Raw genomic sequence first — 14911 nt, forward strand, 5'->3', positions numbered from 1 at the left:
TAGCAAATACAATTGAGGAAAATATCCCAGGCAGAGCCCTGGTTGTTGATTGGCTCTTTTAAATTGAAGACTGAAGATGATTGGTTGTATTTGAATTGTTTTAAATAATTTGGTTAAAGCAAATCATTCTGATAAAAAATGTCCATACAAAATGTGAGTGTTAATACACACACACACACACACACACACACACACACACACACACACACACACACACACACACACACACACACACACACACACACACACACACACACACACACACACACACACAGGCGTCTGGATCTGGAAGCTCACAAAATCTATAAATGTGTTATAAAAATAAATGCCATTGTATTTCAGGTTAAAATTTCTTGACATTTCTTTAACATTTGATTCACGCACATGTACAGAGCTTCACATGGGGAGATTTTCTGGACTCAATCAGCTCCAGAAGATCAGAAAAACTCTCTCTCCTACTGATTTCAGATACAGATCATTGAGGCCGGTGGGGGATAGAAGGCGTCTTGAACAGAGATGTTGGTCAAACAGCCCAACCAATACATGATCCTGCCCCTTAAATGCCACCAAAAATGGTATCAACAGGAGAACACATGAAGTTTTCAAGCAGCCGTCTCTAGTTGTTTGATTCCCAGTGCTCTGTAAAAACGCCTATGTCAACTGCAGCAGGGTTCCGTCATTTGGTTAAAACCCTCTGCGAAATGACCTAACTTAAGGGTTTAAAACCGATCTTACCTGACATACGCTCTCGTCCCATTCAGCAGCTCCACAGAACCATCTCCCAGCAACCTAAGACTTGGCTAAAAATGTATTTGTGTAGTACCTGTTGCTATGTGTTTATGTGTCTGTTGTGTGTGTGTGTGTGAGTGTGTGTGTCCATTAAGTGTGTCTGTGTGTTTGTGTTTCTGTTGCCATGGCAGTAAGATGGATTTACAGACCATAAACTTCTGAGTTCTGAATTTCAATCTATCAGCACTCTGATTTCTGGTATTATTTAGCCACTTACTTACTGTTACGTACATTCATTTTTGATACATTTTATGCTTTTTATTCATAATGCATCGATTTGATTTTTCAAATTTTTGTGTATATATTCTATTTATCTATTTCTGCCATTTATGTTACTTATATTTTATTTAATATTGTTTCTATTTGTAGGCCTTGTAATAGTTAATGTATTGTGAAAGTACTCAGATTCTGAATGCTATCAATGTAATTATGGACTTAATCTTAATACACATATATATATATATATTCAGCGTTATTGTACATGGGTCCAAAGACCATTGTGTGTCAGTTACGTTTTTATCTTTTCAAGGTGTAAAACCTGTTCATTAGATTTAAATGAAGTAATATTCATGTCATTGTTCCCTGCTTTACCAAGCCAGGCCATTAGGAGGCGCCAGAAACCATTTATTGGCTAGAAACCATTTCAACCAATATAGGGTGGGGTTAGTTCCAGTCCGTCCAACATGCGTTTGTTGGAGGCTAATTGATTTGTAAAGTGCATGAAGCAAATAATAAAACATATTCCTATCATAATAGAATCATAAACAAACAGCATATTTTTTTGAAATCAGATTGTTTTATTAACTTTCTGTATATAAAAAAACAAAATGTATAAATGTTTTATGTCATTCAAAAATAGGTACCTGGCAGAACTATTAATACAATATATAATTTGAAAGTCTTCCATACCAATACTGTAGATTGCATATGTGCCCCAAGTGTGAACCCTTAAACAGTCAGTCACATAGACCGTCAGTCCGTCCAATAGTCACAGTTTAGGCATTATTTGTTGTTGCTATAAGGGTTGGGCGGGTTCTGGTCCCAGGTGAATACAGAGGATAATCAAAGGACTAGGATTATTCTGATTATATATTTATCATTTAGTCCCCAGCAACCGTTTATCCTTTTGTCTATTATGGGATAGATCTTTGGTTCCCTGAGGTCCGTGTCGCTACACGAGAGGACATGAAGACCGAGCAAAGCTGTGATTGGCAGTAGTGGAAGTATTGTTTACATAAACATCTCAAAAACTCACTCTAATTAAGACTTTATACCTTGAAGATGAACAACGAGAAGATGTGAGGACAATATGACAATCAGGAATCAAGTCTAGGTCAACATACACATAAAAATAATGTGTGTGTGTGTGTGTGTGTGTGTGTGTGTGTGTGTGTGTGTGTGTGTGTGTGTGTGTGTGTGTGTGTGTGTGTGTGTGTGTGTGTGTGTGTGTGTGTGTGTGTGTGTGTGTGTGAGACAGACATCTAAACTATGTGAAATGTTTTCCTTGGTTTAAAGTCTCCCCAATCCAGGAGAAAACAGCAGAAGGCAGGGCTGGTTACCATGGTTATGTTGACCTGACTTATAAAGACTTCCCCAGTCTTGGGTCCTTAAGGTGAGTCCTGAGTGTAACCTGGAATGTTCATACTGTCACATCTAAATGTCAGTACATGGTAGCAGTTTATAAACATGTTGCTTAAAAACACAAAACTGTCTGCATGGTGGATCGAATATGTCCGTTATCTTCATGAAGTTGACATCATTCACTAAGAACCAGTTCTGATCGAGGAATAGGGTTTAACCTTCCACTAAAACCTGAAAAGTTTACATCCTAATAAGTGTAAAAGCTATAAGAATAAATTCAGAAATTTAAGAACATAAAGTTTACATCCTTATTCCGCAAAACAGGTTGCAATGTAATCCTAAATGGCAAAGGTCAAAATATGCTGCTGACAGCTTCGGAATATATTCTATCATTTCGGAAAGGATCCCGACAGAGAAATAAAACTTGTTTCTTTACCTTTCGCTTGAACTATTTGGCCCAGAGTACGAAGAGTTTGGGGTGTGGGTGAGGGTTTGAGAGCAGAGTCTGCTGTGTGGACTACAGAAAGTGTTGTTTATGTTATCTAAAAGATTTGGGTGGAGGAGGGATGAGACTTTAAAGATAATAGAGAAATATCCTGCAACAACGCAACAAGGAGATTACAGAGGGAGAACACTCCTTGAAAGAGACTCTTTAAATTAAGTTAAATTAGTGGCGATCCTTTCCATAATGATATAACCTGATCTGAGCATCAGTGGTAAACAAGCCTTTAGAGGTCCTTCATTGATGGGTGCTGTCGCCCCACAGGATGACACTGCAGCTGTCTCACAGATCACACCTGCAGCGTCCTCCTAAATACTGGACAAATCTCACATCATCGTCAGCATTAGTTCTTTAGACCCCAAATGATCTGAAAAAAAATGCTACAGGTTAAAGGACCACAAGGTAATCATTTGAGGAGTACTCTTCTATATTAGAGAAGTGCCCCGGTTCCCCTCGTAGGTCTAATGAGGTAAGTAACGTCAGACAGTGGTCTTGACATTATACATTCCCACTATGTACTTTTCCGTTCTAATTCACTATTCTGTCAGTTGTAGCGTGCTGCGGGTGCTGGACTGGATGCCTGGACTCTCCTCATGGATAACCGGCCAGAACCCCATCACCATTTTAATATGATGTACATGTATTTACCTGTATGCCATTTGTGGCACCCATTGCACTCCTGACCATCCCTGGAAGAAGGGATCCCCTACACTGCGTTTCTTCTCAAGATTTCTTCCTTGCTGATTCAAGGGAGTTTTTTCTTGCCCGTGTGGGGGCATGGGTAAAGGGGGGTGTCACAAATATTTGGCCTGTTAAGCCCTTTGAGACTGTAATGGTGATTAATTCCAGTCTGGTTTCCGCTATGGCCACAGTACAGAAACAGCCTTGGTCAGGGTCACAAATGACCTCCTGATGGCAGCAGACACCGGCTCCCCATCTCTCCTCATCCTCCTGGACTTAACAGCTGCTTTTGATACGGTTGACCACAATATTCTCCTTCACCGCCTGCAATACACCATTGGACTATCAGGAAATGTGAAGAACTGGTTCACCTCGTACCTCACTGACAGAACTGAGCACGTTGCCCTGGGCAAAGCAAAATCACACACCAACAACGTCACCTGCGGTGTCCCCCAGGGCTCGGTGTTGGGCCCCACACTGTTCTCACTGTACATGCTCCCCCTGGGTAGTGTCATTAGCAGGCATGGCTTGTCTTACCACTGCTATGCTGATGATACACAGCTCTACATCAGGACAACCCCCACTTCTTCTGCCCCTCTGCCAACATCCACACTGACCACCTGCCTGGAGGAGATAGAGGCGTGGATGAAGCTCAACTTCCTACAACTTAACAGCCATAAAACGGAAGCCATCCTTATTGGCACGCCACATCAGCTCCGCTCCCCCACCATCACCAATATCACCTTCTCTGGCAAAAACATCCCCCTTTCCACATCCGTCACCAACCTCGGTGTTAAAATGGACCCACAACTTAATTTTGACACCCACATCAAACACCTCTGTAAGACAGCTTTATACCACCTCAGGAACATCGCCAAACTCCGCCAATCACTCACCCTGGCTGATGCAGAGAAGCTCGTCCATGCCTTTGTCTCCTCCAGGTTGGACTACTGCAATGCACTCCTCATTGGGATCCCTGGCAAGAGCATCCAGAGGCTCCAATACATTCAAAACAGTGCTGCCAGGGTCCTGATGAGGGTGCGCAAGCATGACCACATCACCCCCATCCTGAAATCACTGCACTGGCTCCCTGTCTCACTCAGAATTGAGTACAAGGTCTCCCTCCTCACCCACCAGTGCCTTCACGGACTTGCCCCCCTCTACCTTCAGGAACTCCTCACCCCCCCGACAAACTCACGTACACTCCGTTCAGGATCCACTCACACCCTCCAAACCCGACATACAAAGCTGTGCACCATGGGTGATCGGGCCTTTTCTGCTGCTGCCCCTAGACTATGGAACGCCCTCCCTGACCACCTGAGGGCTCCACAGACTACAGCTCTTTTTAAACGGAACCTCAAAACCCATCTCTTTAAAAGAGCATTTAGCTAAACTTTCTTTGAGGTTCCCCCTTTTTAATAGTTTTTTTGGTATTTTTTTCTCTGAAGCACTTTGAGATTCTTGAATATAAAGTGCATTATAAATACAATTTATTATTATTATTATTATTATTATTATTAAGGGCTATACAAATAAAATTGAATTGAATTGAATTGAATTGTCCGGGGCCCCGCTGCCCAGCCTCCGGTAGAACCGCCTCCAGGACTGCAGGGTCTTTCCGGACCAGATCCAGAACCCCGACGTGATGCCCACGATCATGGCCATCAGATATTTGATCATGAACACTGCGAAGTCCGGCCGCAGGGGTGCGGTATCGTGGCGAGGGCACGGCACCGCCAGCCGCTTGCAGGTCTGTGAGCGCCAGGTGTTCTCCCAGTGCGGCCGGAACGCCTGCTCGTAGAAGAAGCAGGCGATGACCACAGTGGCGGGCACCGTGTAGAGCACCGAGAACACCCCAATGCGCACCATCAGCTTTTCCAGTTTCTCTGTCTTGCTGCCGTCGTGCTTCATGATGGTGCGGATCCGAAACAGAGATACGAAGCCCGCCAGGAGGAATGACGTCCCGATGAAGAGGTAGACGAAGAGCGGCGCCAGCACGAATCCCCGCAGCGCGTCTACGCTGTTGATGCCCACGAAGCAGACCCCTGTCAGCAGGTCCCCGTCCACCTGGCCCATGGCCAGGATGGTGATGGTCTTCACCGCCGGCACCGCCCACGCCGCCAGGTGGAAGTATTGGGAGTTTGCCTCGATGGCCTCGTGGCCCCACTTCATCCCAGCAGAGAGGAACCAGGTGAGGGACAGGATGACCAACCAGATGGTCTGATTGTAGGCGATATCCGTGCACAGAGGGATGGAGATGGCCTGGCAGAAGCCGTGCTCCGGCACCGACAGACCCGCGTCATCCTGAGATTGGGCCGCGCATGGCCAGGCGACCCCGAACACGAACATAACGTAGACCCCGACAAAGTTGGTCCGGAACCGGTTTGAAGAACCAGATCTAGACCCTGACGTCACATACTCCAGCAGCGACATAGTTGAGGGAGAGAAAACTTTGATCTCACTAGACTTGAAGAGTACTCACCGAATCAGCGCCTTGGCAACATCGACATTTAAACAGTAAAAGTGTGTTATTTTGCATTTCGGAACGGTTGTTTTCCGTTAGAAAATGTTATTCTGCATCAGAAAGGTATCCGAAGTGATCCGAAGTGATAGTTTTCCACTCTGAATTTTTTTTATTTTCCAGGGTTTAACGGAGAGAAACATCCAGATGAACTCCGCTGTTGGCGTTGCCCTTTGACTGCAGACATCCTCGTGTCCGTCGTCCCTGAGTGAACAAACGCCCCGCCGACCCTCCGGACCTCAACCAGAGATGAAGAGAAGAACGAACCTCAGCCCCACCGACCCTCAGGAACTTGAAACAAAGATCAAAGAAGAATGAAACTTTCCGTGCAGATCATCAACAGCACGAGACGGTCGCTAGGATTTAGTGGGGGCGCGCGCACCGAGCAGATGGTTTCTAGACGCCCATCCATGGACTCCTGGCACGGGGAGGGGCGCCTGGAAACCACTGCCGCGCCTCCACCAATCACAGCGGGTTATTTCTTTCTTTGATTCGAGACATCTGGATAAAACGAACCTGTCAAACTATGATATTTAGAGTTAAAGAAGAATTCATGATATGTGTAATGATGATCATATATTCATATCATATTGAATAATCTCATCTAAACTATAACATTATCATAAACATATAATGAAATGTAAAAATGTATGTATGTTTTGATGAGCCGCAGAGATCTAGTGAGTTAAACAGTGTGAAGGTGATAGTGTTAACAGGTTAATCACTGTAGCGGCCGCGTTGTCAGAATCACACATTGCTGCACCCCTTTCCAGTAAAACACACCTCCATTCAAGGCTTCCTCCGTCATCCACCCCTATTCATCTCCTACTCCAATGGAGTCAACTGCCCACCGATTCCGCACAGTTTAAAAAGTCCGTCCTCCAAGCAGGAAAAGGGGGTAGCGAGTGCAAGTCACCGGAAGAGTCCGTGTAGAAGAAGTGGGACCACGGCGTTAAGCGTCTTGTTTGAAGTCCGCGCTATAATCAGCTTTGCAACCTTGTCCTGGGAGTTTCGTCGGCACGTCGGCGATTGCCTGCATGTGAATGTCGTCATTCCCCAACCGGACGTTGCTTCATGGGCACCTGAACCTCACAACTGACTGACTCTGACTCTGACTAATGCTATCAACTTCGGTACCGTGAGTACCCGGTGTGTATTTTTGTTTTGGGTGGGTTGTTGCTACACCGGGTCGAGAGACGCTGGTTATTGTGATTTATTTCCTTATTTTTCGCGGTAATACCCGAAACAGACTTTTCTATTGGAATTCGCGGTAAAACCCGAAACGGACTTTTCCCCAAATGGATTATAAATGGGATTAAACGACTGATGCGTACGCACGCTGCATTTATTTTCTTCTTGTTTGTACTTTACTGTGGATAATTATTATGCAATTATATTGTGAAAACCGCATTGCTGGATTGTCTTTGTGATTTATTGTTGCTCTTTGATCTGCCTAGTTATTAATTTGTGTGGGTTAACTAAGCTATTTTCGGTTATGTTTTATTTTACTTTGTCAGACTTGACTCTGACTGGCACCCCAACATTCAACTTAGTCTAACCCGCTACAAAATGGCACCCCAGACATCTGGATTCACTAAAACCCGGGATTAAAAAAAGAAAAAAATCTTCATATGAACTAGGGGTGTAAAAAAACCCCGATACGTATCGATATCCGTTTTTAGCTTGTAAGATACGACTACATCGATGCGTGAAGTCCCGCATCGGTTTTAAAATGACACGAATCGGTTGGTGCCCCGATTTAAAAGCTATGAACCGATTCACAAGTGTTTTTCTCTACGTTAAGTTGCTATCCGAAACCCTCACTCACTGACTTGGTGCATTTGAGCTCAGTCACAACAATGACAGCCTGTCATTGGCCAAAGCCCGCATACTATAAGCCTATCAGGCGTGCCGCTATCCCTTTGAATAACGCAACGTATGTTGACATTAAGTCTGTAGTGAAATGATGTCTGACCACAGCGAACCCATTTTCAATGCGCCATCGACCCTCCGATCAAAAGTTTGGAAGACATTTGGCTTCTTCAAAAAAGAAGGTAAACTTGATAAAAGTGAAGCCGTATGTAAAATATGTAGGGCAGCAATTAAGTACACTGGCAGTACTACAAATCTCAGCACACACATCTCGAGACGCCATGCCAGTGATGTTGAACTTGATGCCAGCACTGCATCGACCAGCAGCAGCACCAGCAGCACTATAACTCAGTTTCTCACTCAATCACAACTGAGTTACAATTCAGCGAGGGCTAAGTCAATAACGATGCGTGTGGCTCGTTTCATCGCCATGGACCTGAGGCCATACAGCGTCGTTGAAAATGACGGATTTCGCGAACTGCTTAGAGAATTAGAGCCGAGGTACAAGATACCAAGCAGACAGCATTTCAGCGAAACGTGCATACCCGAGCTGTACAAAAAAACTAAAACTGACCTTAAGGCTAAGCTCTCAAGTGCAGAACGAGTGGCAATAACTACCGATGCCTGGACATCACGTGCAACGGATTCATACATTACGATAACCGTGCATTATGTTAATCTGGATTGGGAGTTGGCAAGCTATGTTTTACAGACGAGAGTCTTCAATGAGTCACACACGGGGAAAAACATCGGGGCTTTATTGAAAGAGGCATGTCTTGAGTGGAACATAGAGGATAAAGACCCAGCACTGGTGACCGACAACGCGAGAAACATGGTTGTGGCGGGAGTAGAGGCCGAGATGTCCCCTCACCTTTTTTGCTTCGCGCACACATTAAATCTGGCTGCCCAGAAGGCCTTGCATGTGACCACTGCTACGAAGGTGCTTGGGAAAGTGAGGAGGGTGGTTGGATTTTTCCACCGTAACATAGCGGGTGCTGAACTACTGCGACAAAAACAACAGCAAATGGCATTGCCCTCCCACAAGCTCATCAATGACGTTACTACCCGGTGGAACAGTTCCCACGACATGCTCGAACGTTTTTTGGAGCAACAATCGGCAGTTTTTGCCACACTCATGTCAAGGGAGCTCAGAAAAGGAGAAGATGTAAGCGCTCTTACTGAAGGAGACCTCAGCAATGCTGAGGACATGGTGAAAGTGATGGCACCTGTCAAAGTTATCACCACAGTTATGTGCGAAGATGAGCAGCCCACAATTTCGTTGATTGCCCCCTTCAAAGCAAAACTAAAGAATCACTTTGAGGCCACTACTGAGGACACAGGGCTCATTAAGGATATGAAGAAGGTGTTCCTCGAAGATTTTGTTAAGCGGTACACAAACATTGAAGACCTGTTGTGTACTGCATCAGCTTTGGATCCACGCTTCAAAACCCTGCCTTTCCTCAGTGACCGTGAGACCGAGAGGATCTTCTTGTCCATTACAGATGAAGCTACAAACCTGCATGATAAGGTAAGCTAAAGCTACCCCTCCCCTTTACAAATTAACTGTCTAAATACACAATATTTTTTGCATTATTGTTATAGTATTGTCTATTCTTTCCTCTCGTCATATTGTTGAGTGTCAGTCAATGATGGGCTACTGCATTGAACTAGACAACTAGTTAATCCAAAATGTTTGTTTTCTGTGATGATAAACATCTACCTAGTCAGTGGTTACTCATCAATAATCATCCCTGTTATTTTGTACTATTACTACTAGAAAGTAGAGGAGAGCCATCCCAGTCCGAGTGATATTCAAGAGCCAGATCAGAGAGACCCAACATCCGTCCAGTCCAGCCCAGTCCAGGTCCATGAAGAACCAAGAGGTGCGTTTTTGCATTCTGCATTTACATTTAACACTGCTGCTGCTACATTTAAAGTAATGTTTAATGGTATGGTAAATGTTATCAACTGTCATCATGGCAATCCCAAATGAGTGGCTTAATATACTGTAATTGTGTTGCATGTCAGGTGATTGTCCTCCTTGTAAAAAGAGGAAAAGTACAGCACTGGACCAGCTGTTTGGAGAAACATATGTGGTAAGACCATCAAGAAGCTCCAGGGAGAAGGTCAGCGAGGAAATCCTGAGGTACAGAGAGAGAAACCTTTTGCCCCTGAATGGCAATCCACTGGAGTGGTGGAGAGCACAGGTCGACTTACCATTGTTGTCAGATATTGCAAAAAGATACCTCTGCATACCAGCTACAAGTGTAGCATCAGAAAGAGTTTTCAGTACCGCAGGAGATATTGTTTCCTCTCAACGCAGTGTACTTAGGGGTGACCATGCCGATCAATTGATTTTTCTCAAGAAGAATCTTAAAAAACTCGAGCACAAATGAATTATTAGGAGGTAGCTAAAGGATATCAGCATACACTAAATGTCCTACAAGAATTGTATTAGTTCTACTTATATATTTTTTTTTTCTCCTTATGCTGTGTTTGGCAGCAATTTGTGCCATTACATTAAAGTAATAATCTAGGCCAGGATGGCGGTTTTGGTTTAAACAAAATTAGATATTTCCTATTGCTGCTTCTTACAGTTCACAGCTTTACTTCGTGTTTGCAGTGATATTTCCTATTTTCTTACAGTTCGCAGCTCTATTTGTGTTCTCAGTGAAAGGTTGCACATGTATTAATTGGTATAATGATACCTTATCTTGAGTCTGTATGATTTGCAGAGGCACTTAATTTGCAGAAGCATTTATTCTAAATATGAGAAAAGCACAAGGTCTAGCTCTGTTTTATTTTATTTTTGTATTGTCATCCATCAACAAGGGACTTCTTTGGGTATAGAAAATATATTTTATTTTACTATTTTATTTAATATTTAAATATAATTTTTTTGTATTTCCTTATGGTGTATTTATTTGGCTGCAATGTGTGCCATTACTGAAATGTATTTTTTTTTTGTATATGTGAGACAAACTACATACAGACTAATTTCACAATAAAATGTTTGTTCATATTCATTGAACAAATGAAAAGAACTCTTTCAGAATATTTTCAATTATTGAACTGCATCGAATCGCATCGCATCGCATCGCATCGAATCGCACTGAATCGTTTTTTAACAACATGCATCTTTTCTTATATCGTATCGTGACCATGTATCGAGATACGAATCGGATCGTTTTTTTCATGAGAGATTTACACCCCTAATATGAACCCTTTTCAGGAATGGATTTATTTTCCCCAACACCTGTTGAAATGGCCTCAGCAAAGCAAGACTGCAGAGAAACTCAGCCATCTGCAGCGAAAACCACATATTCCTTATTGGATATGGATTTTTGTGTTACATTGAACCCGGATCTGTCCCAACCTCTCATTCCTCTGGCAGTGGCAGCTCAAAATGAAGTTGGAGATCAAGATGGTTGTTCATCTTCATGGACGACTGAATTAATGGAGGAACCAGTCGACACTCATATAACAATAAAAGCAACTTTGGAGAAAGAATTTGAGACTCTAAGGGAAGCACAAAAACAACACAAGGAGGACCTTGAAAAAACAGTTACAACTTTATTGGAAAAAATCACGGCGACACATGAACAGCGCTTTCAACATTTGCATGAAACTCTGGACAAACAGTCATCATTTCTGAGGAGAGAGTTTGCAGCAAACCTTAACTGGCGCTTAACACACCATCATACAGAGATTTTGAAGGACATCAAAGAGTTCATGACCCCAGTCGAACAATCAGTTCATCACCTGCAGGAGGATGTGTGGAAGTTGTCCCAAAATATGGACAACGTATCCCAGGAATTGGGTACAATGAAACAGACATTGAATGTATCTGCCCTTGCACCACTCGCTGTTTCAGCAGCACCGAAAGATGTTCGGTTAGAGGAAGCTCGGAGGCAGCGCCTCCAATCTACTGTTCTGACTGATACGGCAGGCGTGCTTCTGACTCCAGAGGATTCTCCTGTTCTGTGTGAGCCCAGGGCACGGTTAACAGGAAAATGTCCTGTAAAACTGCTGTTCCCATCATTTGGAAAGATGGAGGGGGAACCAGATCCCCTTTTGTACTTGGAAAAATGTAGTGATTTTCTTGCTTTAAATCCGTTGATGGATGAGGAATTGATGGCAACCTTGAGAAATGTTCTACATGGGACGGCGAGAGACTGGTGGGATGTGGTACGTTTAAACACACATACCTGGTCGGACTTTCAACAAAAATTCCGTGCTGCCTTTCTGTCAGAAGATTATGAAGATGAGCTGGCAGAGAGAGTGAGGACAAGAGTTCAAGGCGAAGGTGAAAGCATTAGAGATTTTGCTTTCAGATATCGCTCCTTGTGTCAGAGGTGGAAGCCTGAAATTCAGGAAGACGCAGTCTTAAAGCTGATTTTCAGAAACATCAATCCCCATATGGCAAGCCAGCTCCGAGGCAGAGTAACTACAGTGGATGAACTGGTGAGGCTCGGACAACAACTGGAAAAGGACAGGGCGAGTCAAATTAACTATGAACAACGGACAAAAAAAATTGTGAAGCAGAAAGAGAAAGTGGAGATGGTTACTCCTAATGACCCACCACCGCAGAAAGAAAACCTTTGCCATGTGGTTTACTGCTGGAGGTGTAAAGGCAGCCATGCTCCATATTCATGCCCAAATTATAATCAGTTCAAGAAATCTAATTCCCCTGGACAATCCTACCCGCAACAATCCCACTCACAGCACTCCCGCCCTCAACAATCCCATCCGCAGCAACAACAGCCTCAGCCGCATCATTCTCAGCAGTCTCCCCCGCAACAACCCTACCCACAGCACTCCCACCCGCAACAATCACATCCGCAGCAACAACACCCTCAGCCACATCATTCTCAGCGACCCAACCAGCAAAAACACTCCTCTAATCAAACCTACCCACAGCCTTTTGGCTCTTCAAATCCCCAGAACCATTCTTCAGTGAACGCGGTGACCCATTCAGCTCAATCCCCGTTATGTATCACCTCACATCTCTTTGTACAGGGCCTGAAAAAGTTCAGCATCCCCGGGGGAAGCACGGATACTGCCATCCCACGACAACTGAAAGTGCCCTTGACTATAAGGAACTGGACAGGAAAAGCTGTTGTTGATACAGGTTCCACATATACTCTACTAAATGAACACATCTGGAACAATGTCAAAGCTGCAAATGATAAACTTACCCCATGGACCGGTGATCCTCTTTACCTTGCTGATGGGCAACCAAGGAAACCCCTTGGGTGGGCCGAGCTTGAAATGAGCCTACATGATAAGACCTGGTTGATTACTGTGGTGGTCCTAGACTCCAGGACACTGGCTTTTCCTGCCCTGATTGGTTTGGACTTCGTGTTTTTTACTGGTATGCAGCTTGATGTTGCAGGCGGGATGTACTGGTTCCGGGATAATGCGGAAAATAAATTCTACTTTTGTGCAGAGTCCTCTCTTTCTGGGGAGGGGGAGAATGGCAACTCTATTGCCTTCTTTTCTGTGGTAGCTCCATCGGCCACTGCACTGTTCCCTACACAGGCCCCTTTGGAGGACTCAGACTTGATGCTGAGGGCAGTTCAGGAGTCTCACCTGGAGGAGCACGTAAAACCTCAGTTACACAATCTGTTATGTAACAATGTTGATGTGTGTACAACCAAAGTAGGACGTACTGAGATATTGAAGCATCAAATCTTTCTCACCAATCCTGTACCAATTAGACAGAAACCCTATCGAGTCTCCCCTCCTAAACAAAAGGTGATGAAGGAACTCATTGAGGACATGCTACAAGATGACGTCATTGAACCTTCTTGTTCTGCATGGGCCTCGCCTGTAGTCCTGATTCCCAAAAAAGACGGGAAACCACGGTTTTGTGTTGATTACCGAAAAGTGAATGTTAACACAGTCACTGATGCTTATCCCATTCCCACAATCCAAGAGATATTGGATAGCCTCTCGGGTGCTGTGGTTTTCTCTTCACTAGACCTAAATAGTGGCTACTGGCAAGTGGAGATGGATCCAGAGGTGAGGGAAATCACAGCCTTTATATGCCCTCATGGACTGTTCCAATTTAAAGTCATGCCATTTGGACTTAAGAATGCCCCTGCCACCTTCCAGAGGCTCATGGAGAGAGCCCTGGGAGAGCTGAAGGGAATCATCTGCTTTGTCTACTTGGATGACATTATCATCTTCTCTTCGTCCTGGGAACAGCATTCTTATGATGTCCAAGCTGTCCTGGACAAACTCAGAAACGCAGGCCTCTCTGTGAATATGAAGAAAAGTAAACTGTTCAGAACCTCTTTGAAATTCCTGGGCCATCTTGTCTCTGCTACAGGAGTCCTTGTTGACCCAGACAAGATTGAGGCTGTGCAGCACTACCCTGCACCCACCAACTTGAAAGCCCTACAAAGGTTCCTGGGCATGGCTGGGTGGTATCACAGATTCGTCCCCAACTTTTCCCAGATTGCTGAACCACTCAATGCCCTAAAGAAAAAAGGAGCAAAATACTGCTGGTCACCTGCATGCCAAACATCGTTTATTACCCTAAAAAAGCACCTGGTTAAACCACCTGTCCTGGGCCACCCAAGCTTCGATGCACCCTTTGTGGTATACACCGACGCCAGTGAGATTGGACTTGGGGCTGTGCTTGTCCAGAAATCCCACCAAGGAACCGAGGAAGTCCTCGCCTTTGCCAGCCGCAGTCTAAACCCTGCTGAGAAAAACTATGCTGCCACTGAGCTAGAATGTTTGGCAGTGGTGTGGGCAGTGGAGAAGTGGAGAACTTACCTGGAAGGTAGACTATTCACCGTGGTTACAGATCATGCCTCTCTACTATGGGTGTTCAAAACCACCAAACCCAGCACCAGACTCATCAGGTGGGCACTCCGGCTTCAAGAATTCTCCTTCACTGTTGAATACCGAAAGGGAAAGTACAACACTGTACCGGATGCCCTCTCCCGGGCTCC

General features: G+C 44.4%; 1 protein-coding gene across 1 annotated transcript; it reads left to right on the top strand.

The window, feature by feature from the left end:
* Positions 1 to 7742: 7742 nt before the first annotated feature.
* On the top strand, positions 7743 to 10697 carry LOC130405999 (E3 SUMO-protein ligase ZBED1-like). Its single transcript, XM_056611362.1, has 3 exons — positions 7743 to 9474; positions 9724 to 9829; positions 9975 to 10697. The coding sequence occupies exons 1-3, from the start codon at positions 8038 to 8040 to the stop codon at positions 10340 to 10342; spliced, it is 1911 nt and encodes a 636-aa protein (XP_056467337.1). The 5' UTR covers positions 7743 to 8037; the 3' UTR covers positions 10343 to 10697.
* Positions 10698 to 14911: the final 4214 nt, after the last annotated feature.

This window comes from Gadus chalcogrammus, chromosome 16 (genome assembly GCF_026213295.1).
Source record: "Gadus chalcogrammus isolate NIFS_2021 chromosome 16, NIFS_Gcha_1.0, whole genome shotgun sequence".
Lineage (NCBI taxonomy): Eukaryota > Metazoa > Chordata > Actinopteri > Gadiformes > Gadidae > Gadus > Gadus chalcogrammus.